Source organism: Tasmannia lanceolata, unplaced genomic scaffold (genome assembly GCF_043159265.1).
Source record: "Tasmannia lanceolata isolate RefF3 unplaced genomic scaffold, GAP_Taslan_0.1 ptg000020l, whole genome shotgun sequence".
Taxonomy (NCBI): Eukaryota; Viridiplantae; Streptophyta; class Magnoliopsida; order Canellales; family Winteraceae; genus Tasmannia; species Tasmannia lanceolata.
In genome coordinates, this window is record NW_027518697.1 from 16,982,501 (window position 1) to 17,007,935 (window position 25,435).

At 38.8% G+C, this 25,435-nt stretch overlaps 2 protein-coding genes across 4 annotated transcripts in view; both read left to right on the forward strand.

Moving 5' to 3' along the window:
* LOC143854913 (protein FREE1-like) overlaps nucleotides 1-24,346 on the forward strand; it is a 59,445-nt gene extending 35,099 nt beyond the window's left edge. Inside the window, exons 7-11 of one of the 3 annotated variants that reach the window (XM_077365050.1) lie at nucleotides 5,319-5,411; nucleotides 8,976-9,009; nucleotides 9,102-9,175; nucleotides 9,278-9,383; nucleotides 24,208-24,346. In XM_077365050.1, coding sequence (XP_077221165.1) covers nucleotides 5,319-5,411; nucleotides 8,976-9,009; nucleotides 9,102-9,175; nucleotides 9,278-9,355 — 279 coding nt within the window. In that variant the 3' untranslated portion in view covers nucleotides 9,356-9,383; nucleotides 24,208-24,346. Of the gene's footprint in view, nucleotides 1-5,318; nucleotides 5,412-8,975; nucleotides 9,010-9,101; nucleotides 9,176-9,277; nucleotides 9,607-24,155 lie in introns of those variants that run through there. The other 2 variants (XM_077365049.1, XM_077365048.1) reach the window with 2 other exon arrangements.
* On the forward strand, nucleotides 11,595-24,569 carry LOC143854914 (SKP1-like protein 1B). Its single transcript, XM_077365051.1, has 2 exons — nucleotides 11,595-12,075; nucleotides 24,156-24,569. The coding sequence occupies exons 1-2, from the start codon at nucleotides 11,785-11,787 to the stop codon at nucleotides 24,327-24,329; spliced, it is 465 nt and encodes a 154-aa protein (XP_077221166.1). The 5' UTR covers nucleotides 11,595-11,784; the 3' UTR covers nucleotides 24,330-24,569.
* Nucleotides 24,570-25,435: the final 866 nt, after the last annotated feature.

Genomic DNA, 25,435 nt, shown 5'->3' on the forward strand with positions numbered 1-25,435 from the left:
GTTCTTCAATGCGTTTGCCATCGCTGTACTTTGTACTGAAAACATGAATCTTACGTTGTATAAATCAGTGTCCACTTCATCCAAGAAGAGTGGATTTTAAGTTATTTTCTCAATAAGGAACCTTCATTCTAAATTTTCACATAAGGAACTAATCCCTTAAATCATATTGATCTTAACTACATCTTGGCTGGCTTCTGTATTAAAGGAACAATCTTTTTTGTTCAGAATATTTTTTTGTTTTTATTTTAATGCCTGCTAGGAGGACCACCATAGTATAGACTACTTTTTTTTTTTTTTTTTGAAGATGTGTGTCCTCTTTGTTTCCATGAGGCATGATGGGGATCAATTCTAGCAAATAAAAACTTAAAAAGAGCTAAATGGCTGGGTTCCAATACCAATATTCTAATTTGGCATTGTTAAAGTGACAGTGGGGTCCACTAGTACTTTATATTTTTATTTATAGGGGTGTAATTGCCTTTATTTTACGTTTTTGGGTAACGGGTAGTTTTGTAAAAATTTTAAGTCATTTATCGTCTTAGAAGTCCAAATGTTTCAAGTCATTTAATAGTCTTGAAAGTGTTTTTTTTAATGATAGTGTTGAAAGTGTTTTCATTTATGGTTTTGAAAGTTTAAGTGTTTGATTAAGTATTAAAGTTCTCTAGGATCTCTAGATGTTGATTAAGTGGTTTAATTTCTTTAGGTTCTCTAGAACTTGATTAAGTGTTTAAGTTCTCTAGAAGTTGTGAAAGTTATTAATCTCTTTAGCCTTTTGGTATTCCAAAGTATTCCATGCCTCACCGAAATTTGAAAACAGAATTCTTTTACTCTCTCTCAAAATCGTGGATGCGATGTCTTCAAATGAATCAAATCTAAGGTGTTATGCCTTGCCTTGGGATTACTACGTGTGTGCTGCCCTGATGTTTGTACCATCTTAATTCTAGTAGGATCTTCAATCCTCAAGTTTTCATTTCATATCCATTCTTCATCCTTGAATTTCAATTATCAAGAAATTACAAATCGTGCCATTCAAAAAAGAAAAAAGAAAAATCTTCACATGCTTTAAGGGAGTCTTAACTAACTTGAAAGAATGATAATTTTGGGTCCATGCTCTGTAAAAGAGGAAAGTGTGATCAAAAGATGAACTGATTGTCCCCTCATTTACTTATTTTCACTTGGCAATTTATTTGAGAGCTGGCATCTGTACTTTGCATGCTTCCCTAGCTCATGCTTGTCGATTTAATTGACTGTTGGATTAGAGTAATTGCTATATTTGAGCCATTGTGTTTGTTTCTATATTACCTATAAAGTGGGAGCGTTGCATGATCCCTGTAATCATGTATATCGTTGGAACATTTATCAGGAACATTAATGGCACTAATTTCAGCACTAATTTCAACAACTGAGACAGGTCACAAAATATTGAAAATTTGATATTATCTATGACCTATGGAAACAGATTAGGTTTTTAGTTTTAGGAGAGGGGGTAACAACAAATATTAGTTAAAGAAGAGTTAATAACAAAATAAGAGTTAATGATAATAAAAGAGGAAGTAAACAGTATGTTTAATATATATATTTTTTTGAAAGGTAGAAGATTTCATTAAAAGCAAAGCAAAGACCGAGTTGGTCAGAACAAGTTACAGAGGAAAATAAAAACTCCAACAAAAATACAAGGGAAAAAGGATCATGGGGGGAGGAAGTCAAACAGCTCCAAAGACTCTTTCGACGCCTTTCCTTGCTAAACTATCGGCAACCCCATTGGCCCACTCTATCTTGGATCTCGTCAAAAAGACTGGCAAATCTCCTCGGATAAGAGTGGGAACCCATAAGCCATTGGATCACATTGAGCGAGTCCCCTTCCACCACCACCACCTTTTTCATATCTTCATTCTCAAGCAATTTTATTCCTTGATGAACTGCACTCCTTCAGCTTCAGAGTCTGCAACCCTTATGGGCCCCACAAATGCCCACCTCAGTAACCCCGTCTCGTCTTTTAGGACTCCCCCTATTCATTTGACACTATGTTTAATAATAAATTGTATTTCGTTTGACACGGTTAAAAAACATGTCGACATACCCACATTAAGTATGAAACTTCTACCAATACGTTTACAAGTGTTGAAAGGAGAGTTGATATGTGTCAACACGGGCTAGCAGTAAATTCGAAGTGTCGGCTAATCATAGGGTATTATGATGTCTCCATGTACATACAAGTGCATGTGTATGTGAAATTTTGAAAATCATAACTTATCAACAACCAATTATTACTTTAGATGAAATTTGGTTTGTTGATAGGATTCCTGCCACGATCTGCGCTAAAGCTGACAGCTTGGACCGCATGGCGTCAATTCTGTGCTAGATTATACTGGTCAATGATATCAAAACCCATGAACTATCGTTTCTTTTCATATGTTATTCTTATAAAGGCAATCCAGGACGGGCCGGAATCAGAGGCATCTTAGGGTGTGTTTGGCTACAATTCTGATTTTGTTTCTTGATTTTGGCATTGATTCTTGATTTTGTTTCTTATTCTGATTCTGATTTTAAAAATCAGAATCATGTTTGGCAAGTGACATCATTTTTTTTGGGTTCCTCTAGTGGCTCTTCCCTTACCTCGTGACAGCTTTGCCCCAAGGTGTAGATGCGGCAAGAGAATGTGCTGAAAATTTATGTGGAATAGAGTAACTTGGGCTCACATTTATGTGGGCACTTCAGATTACATCCAAGAATGTGCTGCCGGAAGGATTTGAAGAGCAAACTAAGGATCGTGCAATTGTCTGCAAGGGCTGGGTTTCTCAGCCGATGTTCCTAGGGCACTCTGCCATTGGGGCCTTCTTGTGGCATGGGGGTTGAGGTTCATTGATTGAGGGTCTTGAATCGGGCAAGCCACTCTGATACTCGTGCCTGTACTAGCAGACCAAGGGCTGAATACTCGGTTGGCAGAAGAGAAGAAGGTGAGTAACAGATCGAAGGAACAATGAAGATGTGTCTTTCAAAATGGATGTAATTGCAGAGATGATGAGGTCGGTGATGGTGGATGGTAAGGGGTGAAGTGTTGAAAGCCCAAAGTCAAGGAGATGAAAGACCTGTAACGCAAAAAAAGGGTTTCCCCTGTATTCCGAGATATGCCAAATCCCACTCGACAAATCGTTTCCCGATTTTGCTCCCATCTAGAAACGTAAAAAATTTGCTCCATTTTGGCGATTCTGGAACGAAAAAAAATGAGGGAAGGTGTTTCGTTAAAAACCCAGCCAAACGTGTTTTTTTGTTTCTAAAATCGTAAAAAAACAAAAAAACTATCTAAAAGATCGTTGCCAAACACACCCTTACGTGATCCGAGAGGTAGAGTATTGGTGTCGTTTTCAGGTTTAGCCGAAATTTGTGATGTGATGCAAACGAGGCGAAAGCAAAAGCATTACTTTGTGGTTTAAGACAGTACGTAAATGCAGATCTTGGACCGTTAATTGTGGAAGGAGACTCATCCCAATGTTATGGCTTGGGCAAGCAATGAAGCCAATGGATCTTGGAAGACCATTAATATAATTGCTGAAATTTGGGACCTTGTATGAAAAATTGGCCCCAGCTCCAACATAAGAGAAGATCCGCAAACAGGATAGATTGGCTAAGGAATGTCTGGAAAAGAGAGAGTTTGGTGGGGTAGAGATCACTACTTCATTCCATAATGAAAGGCGGATAGGAGAAGGAAAAACTAGTGAGTGGGAAGCCTTTGTTGCTTGCTGTTTAAAAATTGCAGGTGATGGTAAAGGGCTTAAAGTGGAGCCGTCAGGGGCGACCTGGAACACAACTGTTCGGTCTGTTAGGAAATAGAGGAAATGCTAAAATTCCTTAGGCAATTGGAGATAGCATGGTCGGTGTTCGGAATTTTGATAGCTAATGGATGTTAATGCAGGTTCAGTTATAGTAGGGTGTCTTCTGAATGGGGAGAGTCGTTGGTTGGGTACAAGCAGGAGTCATTGTAAGCTTTGTTTTGTATTTGGGGGACACTACACCATTTAACATAGTTGTTATCTTTCAACAAAGAAAAATGTAAGGGGCATGCATAACCTTCTATGTATACTGTTGAGTCTCATACCTGCATGAAAGTCTAGTGGTCTGGAACTCATAAAAGTCCCCCATCGCCAACTGGGTTGCTGTTAATCTTGCTAGGCTTAGTAGTTATGATTCAGTCATTTCGTTTGAGTGGAGGTTAAATCAATTGGTTTCTATTATTATTCTATTAAGGGATTTATACTATGTGATCTTGGATTACTGACCATCCTCTCTACTGTGTTCTACTATTTGAACTGTATGTTTGAAATTTTAGTTGTGTTCTCACCCTGAATATAGGCTCTTTTGGTTTTTGAGATGTATGGTATCACACCTTTTTTAGATGGATTTCAGCTTGTCTAAATACTTTTCGAGATTGTCTGTGAATGGACAAGGTTAGATGCATACTTTTCCTTGATTGTCTTCATTGAAATGCCTGGTGTCATACTCAAGCTTATGATCATGAGCCACCCTCATGTGATTTGTTTGCCATTTTTGATGCTATTGGCTTAGTAGTTAATATGATTATCGGGTTATTATTACTATTATGTTTCTCTAGGTATTATCATGGAGCTTTATCAGGAACTTGCCAGGAATTAATCGGAAAATAAAAAAAATTAGAATTATATATTTTTTCGTTTCTTCTAAAAGTTGTTGTTAGCACACATGTTTAGATTTTAGTGTTAGAAACTCAATTTTAGCTTATTTGAATAATAGTTTGACTTGATTAACTACTTGCTGCTAGCTAACGAACTGTTATTTACAACTTAAATTATTTCGTTTTTCTTCTTTTTATATTTGGTTCTATTTCTATTCAAAACCATCCCAAATTACGCATGCAATTCTATCTTTTCTCATCTCTTTATATTTGATTTAATTTCTATTCAAAACCGTCCCAAATTAAGCATGCGATTCTACAGTCGAGCATAAAGATTTTCTAATTTCCCATACATGGTTTCATATCCTTTTAGATTACTGAATTTTCCTAGGGTTGAATGTCCTTTGGGGTTATATGGGTTTCCAACTTTTTATTTTTGACAGAACGGCTTCTCATACCAAATCCGCATCCATCTTATATGTGTGCATCTTATGTACTAGATGGGCATTTACTATTTAGTATTTACATGCAATGTTTACATTTGATTTTTACTAAGTCACATTTCATCTTTGGCATTGCGATCAAAGACTACATACATGTAGTACAACTGATTTTAGGTCATATCTAGGTTTTTTGACTCTGAAAATACCCACCTTCTCCTGTTCCTCTTCAGGCGGAGGTTTCTCAAAGGTTGAGTAATGCGAAGGAAGCACCCACCATATCTGCTCTACAGCACAGTCATGAGGATCTTGCCAGGAAGCTTCAGGTGACTGCATATTTGAAACCTAAGCATTGCTATGTTATTGCAATTTGCTAATGCTACCATCTTGGAGTACTTTTTTTGCTACGTAGCAAGGATTTAAATGTTGGTTTTCGGCCACCACTGAAACTGAAATATTTCAGTTCGGTGGAAATTTCGGCCGAAATCATGTAAAGCTTGGTAAAAATTTCATTTTTTTAAAAAAAATTTCCACGGAAGTGTATACAATTTCGGTAATTTTGGTTGCAATCTTTAATATTTCAGTGGAAATTTTGTAAATAAGGGTGAAAAACGAGAAACCCTGTATTTTTCCAATTTTCAATGTACTTTCGGGTTCAGTCCAAACCGACACTGAAATATTTCGGGGCTGAAATTTAAAACTATGCTTTTATGTGGACGTGGTATGCTTTATGTTTTTCTGTAACGATTTCTTGTTAAAAAACAGTGAGGAATACTAAACTCTTTAGAAACATACTTGGTGTGTTAAATTACCTTGTCATCATGGTTTTAAACTTCCACCGACGCGTGTCGATTTTGCACGACATGTGTCGAATTCCATGTGGACCGAACTCCGAAGTTTGATTCCTTCTTATGTATCCACATAACCAAAAAATCCTTTATATCCAGGAAATATTAGCTTTCAAAACAAGTGAAACATCTATGTTTAGAATGGACCTTTTGGTTCTAAACATGTATGGCAGTATATGCCACTTGATGCTCGATCTTGTTAAACCATTTTGGATGGTTGTCTTGGTTAGATGGTGGTTTCTAGGTGTGTTTTTGTAGGTATTCTAGTATTTCCTGAAATTTCATCGTATGTTTCCATACTTTCCATAAACTTTCATGATTTTTACATGATTTCCATGTATAAACCTCTACAAAGTACTTATATGGAGGCTAGAATCTGGACCGAAATCGAAATTTGATTCCTTGTTGCCATAAATTAGTTTTAATGCTTTTCAGGTCTATGCAACTGGTAATCATTAGTGCTTGTTTAAAGTTTATATTTTTAAATAAAAGAGCTTCTTGCTACACTCATCTGATGCACATGCTGCTTCTTAGTGGCCCAACATTCTGAGCCATACAGCGTGACTAGCCTCACAACTGTCTTATAAAACTTTCCCTTCAACTTGGTAGGTATTTTACAATCGCACAACACTCTTGAAGCATGCTTCCACTTCAACCTACTTGCTCGAAGTGGAAGCATGCTTCAGGGGTTCTGTGCGACTGTAAAATACCTACCAAGGTGATGAGAAAGTTTTATAAGACAGCTGTGAGGCGAGCCATGTTGTACGGCTCAAAATGTTGGGCCACCAAGAAGCAGCATGTGCATAAGATGAATGTAGAGGAGATGCGAATGCTTAGATGGATGTGCGGCCACACAATGTTAGATAAAATTAAAAATGAAGACATCCGTAAAAAGGTAAGGGTGGCACCAATTGAGGAGAAGATGAGAGAGCACCGCTTAAGATGGTTTGGGCACATATTACGGTCGCACAACACTCCTGAAGCATGCTTCCGCTTCAACCTACTTGCTCGAAGTGGAAGCATGCTTCAGGGGTTCTGTGCGACTGTAAACTACCTACCAAGGTGACGAGAAAGTTTTATAAGACAGCTGTGAGGCGAGCCATGCTCTAAGGCTCAAAATGTTGGGCCACCAAGAAGCAGCATGTGCATAAGATGAATGTAGCGGAGATGTGAATACTTAGATGGATGTGCGGCCACACAATGTTGATAGAATTAAAAATGAAGACATACGTAAAAAGGTAGGGGTGGCACCAATTGGGGAGAAGATGAGAGAGCACCGCTTAAGATGGTTTGGGCATATCCAACGTAGGCCTTTGGATGCTCCAGTGAGAGGAAGTGACTCGTGCCAAGTTTATGGAGTAAAAAGAGGTAGGGGCAGACCGAAAACATCTTGGGTAGAAAAAGTGAGGAAAGACTTGATGGCTAGGAACATAACAGAGAACATGACCTTGGATAGAAGATAATGGAAGAAAATGATCCATGTAGACGAACCCAACTAGTGTCAGGATTAGACTTAGTCAATTTGAGCCAGGTAGATTCTTTCACCTTCTTCATGAAAATTTTCTAAAGGATTCATTAGCCGACAACAACTAGTTTGGGACAAAGGCTTAGTTGAGTTGAGTTGAGCTTCTTGCATTTAGAAAAAAGCATAGAAAACTGTAATTTTTTATACAAGATAGGTCTTGGTATAGTAAATAAAGCTATGGGAAAAGTGTAGGTTTGTTTTAGGGTTTTTCAGCTAAAAAAGGAAACTTGGAAACTAGTAAGTTGCTAAGTTAGGACATGGGTTGCTTTTAGAAACTAGAGTGAGGCTCCATTTTAGAGATTGTGTTATAATATATCACTTTTTATTGGGTTCTTAACTACGAGTTTGGGTTTGTGTTCGTAGGTGTAGTTCCATGATTTTTTTGGTAGAGAAAAACAAGTGGACAAAGGGAGAGGTGAACTTCTGTGTTGCCCTTTTTTATTTATTGAGTTTATAGTTTCTTCCTCATATGTGCTATGTCTGGAAACTTGTACTAGGAAAGGAATTACCTTGAGGAATTCCGAGTCAACTTCCAAGTCAATGATTGGCCCAGTTGAGTCAAATGAGTCCATCATAAACCCAAACATATTAAAAAATAGATAAAATAAAACTGAAAAGTTTATGAAACCGTAAGCTTTTTTATTTATTCTTATCTATATTAGAAAAGCTTCGTATCCCCTAACGTAAGTTTCCTTTGTACTTTATGATTCATTATGAATCCACTGTTTAGGTTTTACAACAATCTAGGAAACATATGCAAGTTGAAGAATGTTGTATGATCTCAAAAAATCGATCCGTGTTCTTTGTTTTTCATTGGTCATGCGACAATTCTGGAATATGTGTTAGGGAAACTCTCCTCTCATTCTTTAGAATTCAGCACCCAATCCAATCTGCTGCAAATGATATTATCCTATTGTTTGTCCATGTGAATTTGGATCCTTCAAGAGGTAAGTGCATCGATTCACTATTCTGGATAAGTTTTGAGAAGTTCCTTGTGCTTCTTGTAATCCTCCCCCAACGCCGTCTCTCTTGCGGGTACTTGATTGTATTGAAGTCTCCTCCTGCTATCCACTGTTCCTGCCAATTGTTATGGATTTCTTGTAGCTCCTCTCATAATCTGTTCCCTTGTCTTAGCCCTAGTTAGCCCATATAAGACTGTCAATTTCCACATCTTGGTATTACATCCTGTTGGGGTTAGATTTATCATTTATGGATAGCGGGTATGGTATTCTTTCAGAAAGCTATCTTCTCTGTACTATTTGTAAGTTGTAACCTATGACCACTCGTCCTTAGCTTCTCTATTGCATTGCGATTCTAGCTATTGAAGAACACAGTGGATACACAGTCAAAACACATTCCAAAGCAAAGCCATGGGAAGAAGAATATAAGTCTTCAGTCCATATAGTAACATGTTTGAATGCCTATCTTTTATACCCATGTAATCCATCTTTCTGCACAGAAATAAAGATTTTAATTGGTCTAACACAGATGTTTTCCACTCTGGTTGTTTGATACAGGAGGAAATGGACAAAAAGTGCAAGATAGCATCAGGTAGGCATTGGTCCTTTTGTGTTTTAATACAGTTTTAAACTGCTGGGGATCACTTTTGACCATCACTTTCTGGGTACGGGTTACCTTTCCAGGTTCAAAGTCGTCCAATGGATCTGGGACACGGTTGAGAGAAGTTGCATGTCCCACATGCACAGTACATTTACAGGTTCATAATCCTTACCACTTTGTAGGCAACATGAATTTTGATGCCTTTTTTATTTTTCTTTTCTCATTTGGGAATTTTTCAATATATGCTGTTGAATTATAGGTTCAAGTTCCAAGCTCTGGTTCTGAAACAATAGAATGTGGCGTCTGCCAACAGCCTTTCCTTGTTAGTGCGCATTGATCCACTGTCTTCATTTCTCTGATTGTGGGTCAGTTTCTACTTAAAACTCACTTTGATCTGTTCATTGCTTGCTCTTAATAAGCCTCTTGCTTTATGGTTTGTGTATATCCTTTTGTGCACCCCTGATGAACAATGCTGTTCTTTGTATATGGATTTCATCTGAACTAAGCGCACCTGGGAAACATCTTATATTATATTAACCAATTTGTATAAATTACGGATTAATCGTAGCAACTTCAGATTGAAAATGAGATCATGGGACAGAGATCTGCATGGCATTTGAGTTGTGTTTCCTAGGTTGCATTGTAGGATTTTGCCTTCAAATTTGCTTCACTTGCTATGGTTGATATGGTCTTCACATTTACAGTCTCATCTCCATGATTTCTTTTCTTCTTGCCTTTGGTCGACTTGTCTCCCATTTCATTAAGGCTCCGTTTCTTTCGACGTAAAAATAGACTTAAAATTTGTTTTATGTTAGAAGAAAAACGAAGAAAAATGCGGAGCTCTAGATCTCCTTTGAAATGCTGCTTGTGGTGAACTTGACTGTAGACATTCTCAATGACTTTAAGTATTGTGGAGTTAGAACTGTGTTCCCCTGTCTTGATATGCTCTCTCAATTTGCTAAATACTTTGTGATGGCTATTGATAGCTTAAGAACTGTAAAACAAGGCAATTCTGTCATCATCAGACAAGTTTTGATGTGTCTAAATCAGCATCTTGTCTAAAGTATCCATACAAAATTTAAAGTTGCTCCTTTTTTCCTACAATTGATAAATATTTTCAAGGCCATTTAATAGTTGAATGAGTTTGAGGAAACTTCAAGTGGGAGCTATAATTGTCAAAACTCAATTTTCCACCTCCTTTTGTTTGTGAAAAAAAAGAAAGGTTGAAATTAACCATTTTTAGGGGAAAATAGACAAAAAGGGTGTCACAATTTTTTGCCTGTTTTTTGGTAGGTAAGCTGGATTGAACCTCCAATTTGAAGAATAAAGCCTTAAATCAATTGAGCTAGAGGTTCAACCCTAGGGTGCCACAATTTGCATAAAGGGAATAATATGTGAGGTTTTATTATTATTTTTTTAGAAAGTACAGTGGGGCCCACTTAGGATCCTTCAAACTGTTCATTTGATGGGCCGCCTTGTAAATAGGCTGTAGCGCGTAAATCTTCTCCACGGGGTGATCCTAGCCCTACGATCTGAAAAGAGGTTGTATCCCATAAATCATCATTTAGGCCTATTTATGCGGGGGCCCATCAAACGGACGGCATGGATCATCCTAAGAAGTGGGCTGTACCCCGTAAATCATCTCCACAGGATGATCCTAACCTTCCCTCCCCACGGGGAATATCTAATCCCCATCCCCGCCCCACATCCTTCGGAACAATCACTTTACTTTGTTAAATGTTATGTTTATAACTAAAGATTTGCTAGGGACAATCACTTCAGGCATGTTGCGGCCTGGCTGTTGCATGTAAGAGTACCCACACAACCCACATAGGCTAAGATTTTGTCTTATTCATTTTATTAACCTGGGGATAAAGTTGGTTGCTCTCAGATTCATTTAATTGATCGATAGTCGCTAGCAGATCCCTAATTCCCAATCCCACTTGCCAAAAAGTACTGTACGTGCCACACCATAGGAAAATCCAAACCATCCATTTGATGGGCATACCATACTATCATAGGCATAGGATGATTCAAACCTTCCACTTGATGGGCACATTGTAGGATGATCCAAACTGTCCATTTGATGGGCCACAACATAAATAGCCCAAAATTCATTTCCATAGGATAATCCCAACCCTCTGACCTATAGAGGAATTGCATATTATGGTACCTTCTATAGATCGGAGGGTTGCAATCATCCTATGGAAATGATTTTTGGGCCGCAATCTATTCACATTGTGGTCCAACAAATGGACGGTTTGGATGAATTATAGTATAGGGGCATTTATGTAATTATAGTATTTTCTATATAAAAAACAACTACACACGAACAGTTGTGTGGGTTGCAGATTATCTCATTCTTAAAATTCTTCATGTTATCAGAGCGGCAAAACCGATCTTTCAAGGCTTTCTAATTCCGAATCTTCAAATATTTTCTCTCAATCTACAAGAATCTTCCAACAACTATTTTCTCTCCTTTAACGACAAACCCAGCTGTCTTTTCTTCTTTAATTGCCTCCCAATTAAAAAAGTGAAAACTAAAGTGAGCAATGCAATTATCGTATCAAAACACAACCTTATGGATAACAGCCATTGATGTGGGGAAGGCAGAAAGGCAAAAGGCCTGTATATAAACAGGGATCAGGGCTCCACTCCTTCAATCTAAAGTCTCTGTTTCCAGAGCTGTGTTAGGGAATTTCTACAGAGATCTCCTTCTTCCTCTTCTTCTTCGACTTTATCATTGTTATTAGCCCAAGCAAAACAATGTCAAAGAAAGTAACTCTGAAGAGCTCAGATGGAGAGGTATTTGAAGTGGACGAGGCGGTTGTGCTCGAATCGCAGGCTATAAGACACATGATCGAAGAGGATTGTACGGATAATGGGATCCCTCTCCCAAATGTAACGAGTAAGATACTCTCTATGGTGATTGAATATTGCAAGAAGCATGTGGGGGCTCAGAAGAAGAGTGAGGACAAATCAGTCGAGGATGAACTCAAGGGTTGGGATGCCGAGTTCATCAAGGTCGATCAGGCCACACTGTTTGATCTCATCTTGGTGACCAACACCCGCAAAAATATCTATCCCTTTCTTCTCCTTTTTTTTTTTGGACCGATTACCAATGGGGGACAAACATTAGGCAAAATTATCAAGAGGACCCGTGGTTTTCAAAAATTATCAGAGGGACAAAAGAGGTCTTGTCAGTAAAAGCTGGACGAAAATACCCTCCGGCATTTACAACACGTTTTGACCTGTTTTCTTCTTCTTCCCTCTTCTTTTACTTTTCCATTATCACCTTTTTGATTTTTTACCCTACTAGTCATCTTCCTCCTTGTTCAGCCACCATTGTTGCTGGCAAATCTTGAAAACTTGAATGTTGAGTTCTTACCATCTATCTCTTTGTATTTAGGTTTTGTTTCTTTTTTCTTTTAGTTTTGCACTATTTTTCACTCTTCTGTTTCTGATCTATCTTGTTTAGGATTTAAGCGATTTGTTTTTTAGGGTGAGTTCTGGAGATAATGCATGGATGGCTTTACTCACTTTTTTGGAAGACAAGTGGTTTTATAAGAAGAAAGTTGATGTAATACATGAATGGATGGCTACACATTTTTTGATTTACTTAAATTTTTTTTTTGTAATACACAAATTGGGATGTAATACATTAAGCACATTTAATGAAAAAAGCATCCATTTCTTTTGTTATTTCTATCATGAGCAGAATTATAATGCCATTAGAAGAGTTGCTATATGCAGGGGGTTTTGTAGCAGAAGGGGTTTATTAACTCTCTGGAAGGGGGTTAGTAACTCTCAAAAGTAGGGTTACCAATTTTCAAATGGGCTTATCAAGTGCTTGAAAATTGGCCAAGGATACTGGAGTTTTGGAAGAGGGTTTTCAAGTCTCTAGGATTGGGGTTATCTAGTATAAAAAATGGGGTCACCAATTTCCGAATGGGGTGATCAAGTCCCTAAAAATTGGCCAAGGGTACTAGAGTTTTGGAAGGGGGTTTTCAAGTCTCTGAGATTGGGGTTATCTAGTATAAAAAATGGGGTTACCAATTTCTGAATGGGCTTATCAAGTCCTTGAAAATTGGCCGAGGGTACTGGAGTTTTGGAAGGGGGTTTTCAAGTCTCTAGGATTGGGGTTATCAAGTATCAAAATGGGGTTACCAATTTTCAAATGGGCTTATCAAGTCCCTGAAAATTGGCCGAGGGTACTAGAGTTTTGGAAGGGGGTTTTCAAGTATTTGGGATTGGAGTTATCTAGTATCAAAATGGGGTTACCAATTTACGAATGGGCTTATCAAGTCCCTTAAAATTGCCTAAGGGTACTGGAGTTTTGGAAGGGGGTTTTCAAGTCTCTGGGATTGGGGTTATACAGTATCAAAATGTGGTTACCAAATTCCGAATGGGCTTATCAAGTCCCTTATGAACACGTTTTTACTTCCTGTTTTTTTTCACTCGTTCATTTTTACGTTTTTTTCGTTCTACCGTACGATTCATCTTCCTCATCCTCCATTGAAAGGGAGAAGGAGAAAATGCAGAACCCTAAAACAAATGAAAAACAAAACCTAGATATTGAAAGATAGATGGGAATGAACTCACGTTTCAAATTTTTGAGTTTTCCCACCTCCAATGGTGGCTAAATGATGAAGAAGATGACTAGTAAGGTAAAAAAAACCAAGTTAAAAATGAAAAAGTAAAAAAAAACAAGAGGGAAAAGTGGAAAAGCAAAACGTGTTGGTTAAGAAAATGGCATTTTCGTCCAGCTTTTAATGACAAGACCTCTTTTGTCCCTCATTGATAATTTCTGAAAAGCATGGGTCCTGTTGATAATTCCACCTAATTTTTGCCCCCCATTGGTAATTGATCCTTTTTTTTGTGGGGGGGTGGGGGGGGGAATACAGATACACCCTGTCTGGTTTCTGACACATTCAATTCTAACTTTCAAAACCTGACAAGTACACACCCCTGAAGTTTTTTAACGTAACAGAGTAGACGGCGAGGCGGAAATGACTAAAATGCCCTTGTCTTTCCACTTAAAAACTGAAAATTAGGGTTTGATTCAAACCCTTATTTATTTATCAACATAAACCCTTGATTTAGGATTTTTATTTATCTTCATTCACACTATTATCATGATTTGCACATAAACCCTAATATTTCAGGGTTTTTATTTTTATTTTTTTATCAGTGTTTTATTTCTTGAAATGCGGGTTTGATGTAGCCATGGGGTGGGGTTTCATTGTCTGAGGTGGGCGTGACAGCAGTGGCCAGAGATGGCGGCAGCTTCGGTGGCCGAAGATGCGACGGCGGCGGTGGGAAATGGCGTAACCCTAATCCCTCTGCAAATGAGGGTATTTATGTCCTCAAAATATTAACCATGGTTAGTTTTAGTCTTTCCGTCAGCTGACGCACAATTGACGGAAATTGACGGAGGGGTGTACTTGTCACATCTTGAAACCTCACGGGGTGTACTTGTCACGTTTTGAAAGTCAAGGTTAAAGTTGAATGTATCAGAAACTACGGGGGCGTAATTTACTTTGAATTGAATTTTAATGGTTTTTATGATTTGGGCTTGATTCGTTAAATGCTGCTTTTCTTTATGTATGTTCTTATTGATTCGTAGGTGTGGTTTTGGTTGTTTTGATGGAATTAGGGTTTTGGTTGATTTCTTGTTGTTTCTTGTATGATGAATGTGGTTGTAGGTGGAATTATGAGATTAGGGCTTCGAGAATTTGAGCTTTCTTTTTCTATTTGTTTGTTTGTATTTCTGTTACGTGCCTAATTGGCAGTAACACAAATAAACTAAATAAAAAGAAAGAAAAGAGAGGGAGAGAGGTTGATTCGAGGCAACATGACCTCCTAAAGGCTCAATCCGAGAGGAACCATGACTCTACTAGAAACAGAGGGCACATTTGGCTGTGAGGAATTTGTTTTCATGATAAATCGGGCATCTTCAAGTGTGAAGTCCTTGACAGGAAACCAAACCCTGGAAATGGTTGTGTCCATGATGTGAAGTTGCTAAAAATCTGGAAAATGTTGATCCGGTTCTGAGCAGAGTTTTTTCTTTCCGATTTTTATCAACTTCTCATCATAGAAACAGCCGTTTCTTGGATCTGGTTTCCTGATTTTCAGGTTCTTCACACTTGAAGATGCCCGATTTATCATGAAAACAAATTCCTCGCAGCCAAACGTGTCCGAAGTCTCCTTTGTTGCCGTCAATTTCTCTTCTTCTACATTTCAATGAAATACAAACACAAAGTGACTCACACATCATCAACCCATCTGCCCACTTACAAGACACATCACCAATAATAACTAATCCCGCAACCCTAAACCTCATACCCACTACATAATAACTACCCATAAACATAAGCACATATCACTTTCTGTTCCTTAATTGTGGTTGTGCATTGATGATGAAATTGAGGGATTATGATGATTTTGCCTCTATTTTTTGGGATGCTGAGTTCGTAAGGTCAAGCAGGCCACCCTATTCGACCTCATCTTTGTGAACAACACGCACAAATATCTATCCCTTTCCTGTTTCTTTTTCTTCTTTTTTTAGTTTGAATTGAATTTTTATGTTTTTTATGATTTGGGTTTGATTCGTTGAAGGCTGCTTTCTTTGTGTCTGTTCGTCTTGATTAGTTGATTAGTTGATGTGTTTTTTGTTGTTTTATTGGAATTAGGGTTTTGGTTGATTTTGGGTTGTTTCTTAAATATGCAAAAATATCCCTTGTTTGTTATTTTTATTTACTTTGAATTGAATCTTTAGGTTTTTGTATGATTTGGGTTTGATTTCTTGAATGCTGATTTTCTTTATGTCTGTTCGTATTGATTAGTTGGTGTGTTTTTGCTTGTTTTGATGGAATTAGGGTTTTGGTTGATTTTGTTTCTTGTATAATGGGTGGTTGTTGGTGGGATTTTGAGATTAGGGCTTCAAGAATAGGGGCTTTCGGTATCTATCTGTTCGTCTTTCTGTTCCTTTGTTGTGGTTGTGCATCGATGATGAAATCCAGTGATCATGAAACTTCTGCCTCTATTTGTTTCGCGTATTTGATATGGGAACAGTTGGGTATAAACGGGTTTGTAGAGTTTTGCTTATATATTGTTATTACAAAGCCATTCCTGAAGTTATGAGTAGGTAAAGGGGCTTCACCAATCCTATGATTGACCGCCTGTTTTGGAAAGTCTTCGAGAACCTGGTTTAGCTTATGAGACTGATTTTAGCAGGATATTATTAGATAAGTCTCCACATTTTCAAAAGAAAAAATATTAGATAAGTAATCCTTTGAGAAAAAATATTAGATAAGTAATCCTTTGAGTGGAAGGATGAAGACTCCAGGTGTGGAACTAAATTTGCCCCTGTGATATTGTCACAAAATATCATTATTAGAAGTGTGATTTCAGATGTATATAGATGCTGATTGATCTGTTTTTTTTTTTTTTTTTTGGTGAGTAATTGGGGTTAGGCAAGACCCCAACCAGATGCATTAAAAAAAAACAGAAAAGTACAAGAGTTACGGAGGCTCAAAGGCCAGCAAGAAGGGAACAAGCTCCCAGCAATACAAAATCCAATAAATCAAAATAGCAGCAAAATAATAGCTAACACTGTGGTCTATGAGTCTGACTACCTCAGAAGAGGATAACAAGCTAGGCAGCAAGCACACAATGAAACAGGAGAGCCACAACATTATTTTCGAGGGTAAAGGACTCCCAGGGAATCTTCCACAGCAATGTCGAGGAAGGGTTTAGGAAGAAGATGCACAGGAATGTTTTCCCCCTTAACCGGGCAATCTATGTTTTCCCCCCACGGTTGGCTTCTCTCCAAACATGAGAAACTTCCCAGTTCTCCATAGTGGATAGCAGGGATTGAATGTTGTAGAGAGTCTGCAACTTTTTCCAGGGGCACTCTGATTTGCCATTAATGACATTGACCGCTAACAGGGAATCAGATTCAATCCACACACAATGCAGGTTGAGAGTTATGACAAGCTTTAATCCATAATGTATGGCTTCTAACTCAAGTTCCTGGATGGGACTAGGATCATAATTAATGGAGAAAGCAGCTCTAATCTTGCCGGAGCCTTCTCTAATTAATCCTCCTAAACCTCCCCCAACATCAGAAAGAGGTGCGTCTGTGTTAAGCTTAGCAAGGTGGGTGGCTGGAGGGACCCAAGAACAGAATTTAGTTGGTTTTGTGGCCTTGAAACAGGAGAGGTGGAGATTACTGGCTAGGCATTTCCCTCTGAAAGATGGAGCTTCATCTAGATGGAGGTGGATATATCTGGTTCTAATGGAGTAGAGAATATCAAAGAGTATACTCTGCTTGTGAGTGGATTTCAATTCGTGGATTCGAGAATTCCTTTCGAGCCATATATGGTAAATGGCTGCATTGAAAGCAATTCTGAGAGCAGTGGTAGCTTGCAGCTTACCTTTGAAGTTATTCCTTATCCAATCCTCTTCATCTTTCAGGGATTTAAAGGGTTTTCGACGGATAGAGAATCTCCAAAGCACGGATCTCCATATCCAGGCTGAGAATGAGCATCGGAAGAACAGGTGATCAGTGCTTTCACTCGTGGATTTGCAGAGAACACATTTTGTCTCTCTATTTGGGCCAAGAAAAGCCAATTTGTCTCGAGAAGTAAGCCTATTTTGGATAGCAAGCCAGCCAATGAAACTATGTTTGGGGATGGACCCTTTGAACCAGATGGATGAGAACCATTGGACCCTCTGGGATTTGGAGCAAAGGAGATTCCAGGCGCTTTTCAGAGTAAATTTGCCATTCGAGGTGGGTTTCCAAACCGCTTTATTGCCTGAACCTGGAATAAGAATGGATTTTTTAAGAATACTATGGATACCTGAGAGACTTTGGATGAGAGTTTGATCCCATGAGCCATTGGAGAATATCTGATCAATACTAATATTGGTAGGGTCAGCTCTCAAGGTATGGCCTTCAGGGTATTGCTGAAGTATTGGTCCATCTGGGTGCCAAGGCTGAGTCCAGAAGTCAATTCCCTTACCATCATCAACAATGTAGCAGATACTGTTTTTGGCCATGTCTCTGTGCTTGAAAGCAGTTCTGGCTCCCCAAGACATGATCGAAGGGGCTTTGATGGTCCCGAAATCTCGATTTCTAACATATTTTGCATTGAACCAGCGGGACTAGAGAGTGTTGTTGCCTTTGATAAGGTTCCACAGTTGCTTGAACTTGCAGGCCAGGTTGATATCTGGCAGTTTTCGAAGGCCCATTCCTCCTTCTGCTTTAGGCATGCACATTACATCCCATCCCACATTGTGGTAGGATCTCTGTTGACTATTCCCAGCCCAAATGTAATTTCTGAGTATCCTTTCGATTCGATTAAGCACTTCAGAGGGGATGTGGAAGGAGGCAGACCAGTAGAGTTGGAAAGCATTAAGGACAAAATTTGTGAGCTCGATTCTACCAGATCTTGATAGGAGCTTGTTAGACCACATAGCAATTTTCTTTTGAATTTTTCCAAGAAGAGGCTAGCAGTCAGCAGTGGAGAGCCTTGTAGTGATTAAGGGGAGCCCAAGGTATTTGATAGGTAGTTTTCCTTCCGGGTAACCCAGGGTTGAGACTATTTGATTTTTGAAGTGTAAATCGCCAGCTGTGAAGTAAATTTCACTTTTGTTGACATTAACACTCAAACCAGAGCAGGAGTTAAACATATTGATGCACTCTTTTATGCCTCTAGAGTTCGCAGGATTAGCATCAGCAAACACCAGAACATCATCTGCAAATAAAATGTGGGAGATAGAGATGTTTCCCCGAGAGAATGGGGTTGAGATTTTTCCAGAGAGAAGAGCAGAATCAAAGATGAGAGAAAACATTTCCATACAAATGCAAAACAGCAAGGGAGAAAGAGGGTCTCCTTGCCTTAGGCCTTTAGAGGAAGGGAAGAATCCATGGGGAGAGCCATTTATCAAAACAGAGAAGTAAGCAGTTTGGATGCATTGCCTTATCCATCTACACCAAATCTCATTGAAATCAAGCTTTTCCATGAAGAGGACGAGGGACTCGTGATTAACATTATCAAAAGCTTTTTAAGTCCATGTTAATGCACATTGCAGGCTTTTTCTTCTTAAGATGAAACTTGTGGACAAGATCTTGGGCTAGAAGGATGTTATCTTGGATAAGCCTACCCTTTATGAATGCAGATTGGTTGGGGCTGATGAGGTAATTCATAACAGTTCGAAGGCGGTTAGCAAGGACCTTAGTTATGGTTTTATAAAGAAAATTACACAAGGATATGGGTCTGAAGTTTTCAGGAGAGGAAGCATTGATGGTTTTAGGAATAAGGGATATGAATGTAGCAGTAACTTCAGGGAGGAGGTTACTGGTGGTAAAGAAGTACTGGATAGCTCTAATGAAGTCTTCACCAATAAGATACCAAAAGCTCTGGAAAAACTTCCCGTTAAAACCATCGGGACCAGGGGCTTTGTCCCCATCACTAGACTTCACAACATATTCAATTTCATCTTTAGAGATTTTTCTGGATGGGAGGGCTGCTTGTTCAGGGCTCAACTTGCGGATAGGATCAGGGATGTTTAGGGGATGAGAATTAGGATTTTGAGAGTTGAGCAGATGTTGGTAATAGGACACAAGAGTTTCAGAGATCCGGTCAGGGTTTGATGTTAAATTTCCATCAGGGAGAGTGAGGCCTATTATGCAGTTAAGGTTTCTTCGGGCTTTCATAGCAAAGTGGAAGAAGGCTGAGTTACAGTCGCCAGAGTTAAGCCAGTTTATTCTGGCTTTTTGTCTGTACAGAGCTTCCTCCAAGTTTGCAGTTCGGTTGACCTTTTCTTTGATTACAGCTTCCGCATTTCGTAGGTTGGGATCAGATGGGTTAGCAGCAATTTGAGATTGTATGGAGTTTAACTCTTGTCTGGCTATAGGAAGGAGGACATCAATTCTTCCAAAGACATTATAATTCCAAGATTTGATTCTGCTTTTGACCTCCTTCAGTTTTTTTACAAATTGGAACATCGGATTTCCCTTAATTTCAACAACCCAAGCCCTTTCCACTACTTCAAAGAGGGAAGCATCTTCTAACCACATGTTGTGAAACCTAAAGGGTTTGGGTTTAGAGATCTTTTGGCCTTCAATCTGGATAATGATGGGGGAGTGGTCTGAGAGGCCAGAATTTTTAAAAGTGGCAGTGGATAGGCGGTAAGTGCAAAGCCAGTCCTCATTAACCAAGCATCTGTCCAGTCTTCTAAGCTTGTGAATCCCTCTTCTGGAACTGTTTGACCAAGTAAAGAAATGCCCCATGGCTCTAAGTTCTGGAAGAGAGCAGTCATGGATGAAGGAGTTGAAGTCATTGACATCCCCTTGGATAAGACCAGCTCCCCCATATCTTTCGTCTGCGAATCTAACAGCATTGAAATCTCCAAACACGATCCAGGGAGAATTAATAATGCTAGAAAGACTACGGATTGAGTTCCACAAATTTCTTCTTTCGAGACCAGAATTTTTTGCATAAATGGCTGTAAGAGCATAATGGATGGGGGAATGGATGAAGTGAACTTCTCCATGGACATGCTGACAAGAGTCGCTGTGAATCAAAAAGTTTAGCACTCTAGGATCCCAAACAACCCAGATGCGGCCCAAAATGGTGTGGTCATAATTTTCATAGTAAGTCCAATTATCATATATTTCAGAAATATAATCTGTCACAAGATCAGAGGTAGCCTTAGTTTCTAGAAGACAGATAAGGGAGAGATTTTCTTCCTGGATGAGTCTTTTAACATCATCTCTCCTGCGCTTCGAGCCAATCCCTCTAACATTCCAGGTTCCGATTTTCATCATTTGAGTGGGTATGGAGGGTGTGAGCATTCAAAGATGCATGAACTGGCTTCTGGGCAAGATGCAAACCAGGAGACCAATTAGTTTTTAGGTTGGCAAAATGCTTTGTCTCCTCGGAATCAATGATCTCATCATCTGAATTTTGGTCAGTTGTGAACACTCGATCTTCGGAGGAACACAGGGGGGTTCGGAGTTTTCCTCCAAATTTTCCAAGACAGCATAGGAATTAAAATTTTTGGGTGGAAAGGAGGGAGTTGGAGATGAGATTGGAGTATGAGAGGAATTTCTTACTTCAGGATTTCCAGAAGGACTTCCATTCTGAGGGGGTTGCAAGGGTGCAATACCTTCGATCATGGTGTCACAAATTTGATGGGAGGTGGGGCAAACCAGATGGTTTAGAGATTCCAGGGAAGAAGGAGGGATGGCTGGTTCTATAGAGGGATCACTCTGAGCAGATTTAGATACAGGACGCCATTGTTTCTTCCTTTCAGGTTCTATGGTTTTGGCTTGCGAGGAATGTGGGCAAGAGATGGGGGAGTGACTGAAAGTGTTGCATTCTGGACATGGGGAAGGTTTCCAATCATATTCCACCATTTGCTTAATGACACCAGATGGAGTTGTAAGAGTGATATAGGATGGAAAATTAGAGGAGGCTTCAACCTCAACACAAATTCTGGCATAGGTAAGTCTAGTGGCATTCATAGTATAAGGGTCCATGTATAGGGGTTTTCCTACTCCACTAGCCACTTTACACAAGTTTGGGGTAGTCCAGAATTTTAGATGTAGCCCAGGGAGTCTAATCCATACCGGAATAGATGATAAGCTCAATTTTTCAAAAGGTAACTCGTGGTTCCATTTTCTCAAGATGAGAGGGTGCCCACCATACGAATGGTGAGTTTGGAGGATAGAAGAACAGTCCTCCGAGTTGCGGAATTTGAAGAGGAAGAATCCACCAGATAGGGCATACAATTCAAAGTCCCCCTTTAGCTTCCAGGTTCTTTGGAGATGGCTTTTCAGAGATGGAAAATAAGGTCTTTTTCCTAGGTAATAACCTATTAGGCAGTTTGACCAACGATTAGAGGCTTCAGAGAACTCAAGGTCTTCAAATTCAAAGGCCGGAGAGCCATCCTCAGTAACATCAGGTGTAGAGTAGGGTAATGGGGAGATTTCAGAGGATATTGAGGTAGGATCAGAAAAAAGGGTTGACCATGATTGATGTGGAGATTTGAGTGCAGAAGCGACTGGGGGAGAGTTCTTTCCAGGTAAGGATGCAGACGGGGTGTGAGAGGAGAGGGGAGGAAACTCAGTTTCCCTCTCAGCATCATCTTGTGAAATTTGATTTTGGGAATCATAAGTAGAATTGGACGGTAGACATGAGCCAGCGAGGCTTTTTTCCTTTTCATGTAACAGCGGGAATTCGAGGTTAACAGCCGAAAGGATAACAGGGCTCATTTCGAGACTAATCTGGTTCGCTGCCCGAGGCTGGGAAGGAGTAGGTGGATTTTCTAATTCCGAAATTACCCCTTCTTCCTCAGATCAGGGCAGGGTTGGAGGGATGGGGAACCTGAACGCTCAGGACAAAGATCAAAGCTCACCGTCTGGCTTTGTTTCTTCTTTTTTTTCTTTGGGTTTCGATTGGATTTTGAGTTACTATCATCTTCCAGGAGTTTATGCAACTTGTCTAGGCTGAGGAGACCAGGAGATTTTTCTAAGGGGGAGGGATGAGGGTTTCCTTGATTCCCACTATCGAGTACGCCTGAGGGAGACTGAATACTTCCCAACCTGTCTTCTCTACAGGTTTGAAGAGGAATCCCATGAGGAGCTTTCATTAAGCTGTTTTGGAGGGCAATGGGGGAGTTAAAGTCTAAAATATTGGGAGTGCCGGAATCAGGGGGTTTTGAGGCCATGGGGCTCCTTCGTGGGCCCCGTCCACAGCCGGAGAAGAAGGAGCTGGAAACCCTAGAAATTGGGGGAAAATCGTGTTAGAGAGTGGAGGAAAACTGTGCTGATTGATCTTTATTATGAGGAGCCTAAATTTTATTAATTGTTTTCTGGTGGAGCAAAAGAAAAAAATGTTTGCTTTCTAGCTTTGATTGTTCTTTCTACTAGCATATAAAGTTTATGGCAATGTCCTAAAACTTGGACATAAGTTGGAACTTGCCTAAAGAGCAGATCAACTATATACTTATTTGTCAAATCAAGAAAAAAAAAACATGAGTAAATAAAAAATGATATGGTATGCTATTTGCATTGGCTCATCCAACATAATATAATATTCGTCGGTGTTTTAAAAACTTGGTCAATTAAATGAAAATTGGAGAGTACATAGTACATACTTGGTCCTCAGTTATGTTTGGATGTCTGAGTTCTAAGTTGGCTAGGCGAGCTTTTAAGCACTTCGTAGATTGTTTGCAGCCTTCAAGAGTTATTGTGTTGGAAGTTGATTAGGAATGCTTGAAGGGCTATACTCTTGGTAAAGTTATTTCAAATTAATGGCAAAGTCTACAATGAACCTCTAAGTTCAAATGTGTTCTTTTAGTAGTATCTTCCAACCTTTGAAGAAAACATGGTGAAAATGATTGTCAGCCCAGGTACCTATTCTCTATGAAAATTTGTTTTTTTTTTTGGTTGGTTGGTTTTTTTTACTTCTTACTTCTTTCAGTTCTACTTAATACCAGCTGATTCTTGTTAATCACTTGTCTTACTCCAATGATTAAGTTATTAATTGCCCCAACTGTTTTTTTTCTTTTTTTAATATTAGAAAACAATATTGAAAAAAACTTTAATATTGTGTGAGCTATGTAAATCCTTGAACCCATCTTTTTTTTTTATTGTCTCTTTGAAATCCTCTTGCTAGCTCATCTAAAGCTAGAAGTTTCTAACTTAAATCTCTTTGAAGTACGCCTATCAGCTCATCTAAAACTTTCAAATTTCTGGACTCTTTGAAGTCCTCCTACCAGCTCATGTAAAACCTTCAAGTTTCTGGATTCTTTGAAGTCCACCTGCCCACTCTGTCTATATAAATAGATGTTCTTTTGGCTTGTTAGACGTGGATTTACAAGAAAAGGAAGTCCGAGAGTCCTATGTATAAGTTTTTAGTAAATTTGATGGTATTTTTAGTATATTTTTAGAGGACTTGCATTTTTTGTTAGGCTTATTGTAACTGATTTATGTATATGCTTTATTTTATGCATTCATTATGAAATTTGTTGGGAGAGAGGGGGCTTATCATTTTGATTGTTCTGGTCTTCATTTTTACGTTATGTTTTCTGTTTTCAAAAAAAAAAGTGTTCTGTTTTTTCAGGCTGCTAGCTATTTGAACATCAAAAACCTACTGGATCTGACTTGTCAAACAGTGGCAGATATGATAAAGGGCAAGACACCTGAAGAGATACGAAAGACCTTCAATATCAAGAATGATTTCACTGCTGAGGAAGAGGAAGAAGTTCGCAGGGAGAACCAGTGGGCCTTTGAGTGATGGGCCCTTCTCATCAACCCCCAACACAAGATATGTTTTAACTGATTTTATTTTTGACCATCCATGCTGGGGTGAGGTACTTAACTACTTAAGTAGTTCTTTGTAATCTGCAGACATGGTATAAAAAGATTCTCTTCTTTTATATTATGTTATATAGTTCTAAAGTGTATATAGGGGTTGGTTTGCTAGTAGCTGATAACTGACATTGGATATTCTTATAACCAACCTCATTTTGTTTGACTGTGTTCTTCCTTTCTTTGTTTCCTACTGTTTTTTGAACCTACATTTTTAAGTCATACTACTTGAGATAGTTTCACAAGTCAGGTCAGGCCGGGATTGCAAATTCAAATTTCACCTCAAATAAACAATGGCTCACAACCAAGAAGGTTTCCAAAATCTTCTCTTTGATGTTTGTTTAGTTTTTTGTTCTTAGACATCCCATTTAACTCTAAAAGCTCAAAATGGAAGTTGACAGGGGATAGTATCATGTTAATATAGGTAAAAACCTATAATAAAAAAATATATAGGTAAAAACCTCGAATATTTGCTCTGTAAAGAATGTTGTACATTCAAGTAGGTAAAGTTTCCTCAGCTTAAAGAAACCAAGTTGTCAAAGAACAAGAACTGGCCCTAAATTAGACAACTGTTTTTTACTCCTTTATGACAGAGGCAATATACCAATTCCCTCAAAACCCCCCAACAGAAGCTTTTGATGTGTAGCTAGAGATAGTGACTTATTTCAAGGATTGTACCACAAATCTCTAAATTTAATCACCTCAATGAAAATTATTATATCAATATGCTAAAAAATAGTCATGTCATTCAGGAGACTTTTAGGCTAAATTTTTTTTCATGATAAGCTAGTATCTGTGGTGAGAGAGAGTTAGGGCGGTGAGAGGAGAGAGATTTGAGAGCGCAGGGTTGAGATGAGGATGAGAAGTGGCTAAAAATCAAGACAAAGTGGATCCTATTTTGAGTAGAGTTTTTTGTTTCCTGATTTTTAGCCAATTCTCACCACTTAGAGACACTAGTCTCATGATTTTTGTTTCTTGAATTTTAGCCACTTCACCTGCCCTTCTCCACTTGGTGACACCAGTTTATCATGA

Coding starts and splice junctions, on each gene's coding strand:
- LOC143854914 (XM_077365051.1), top strand. CDS start 11,785: ATGTCAAAGAAAGTAACTCTGAAGAGCTCAGATGGAGAGGTATTTGAA. Junction 12,076..24,155: donor CACTGTTTGATCTCATCTTG/GTGACCAACACC, acceptor CTGTTTTTTCAG/GCTGCTAGCTATTTGAACAT.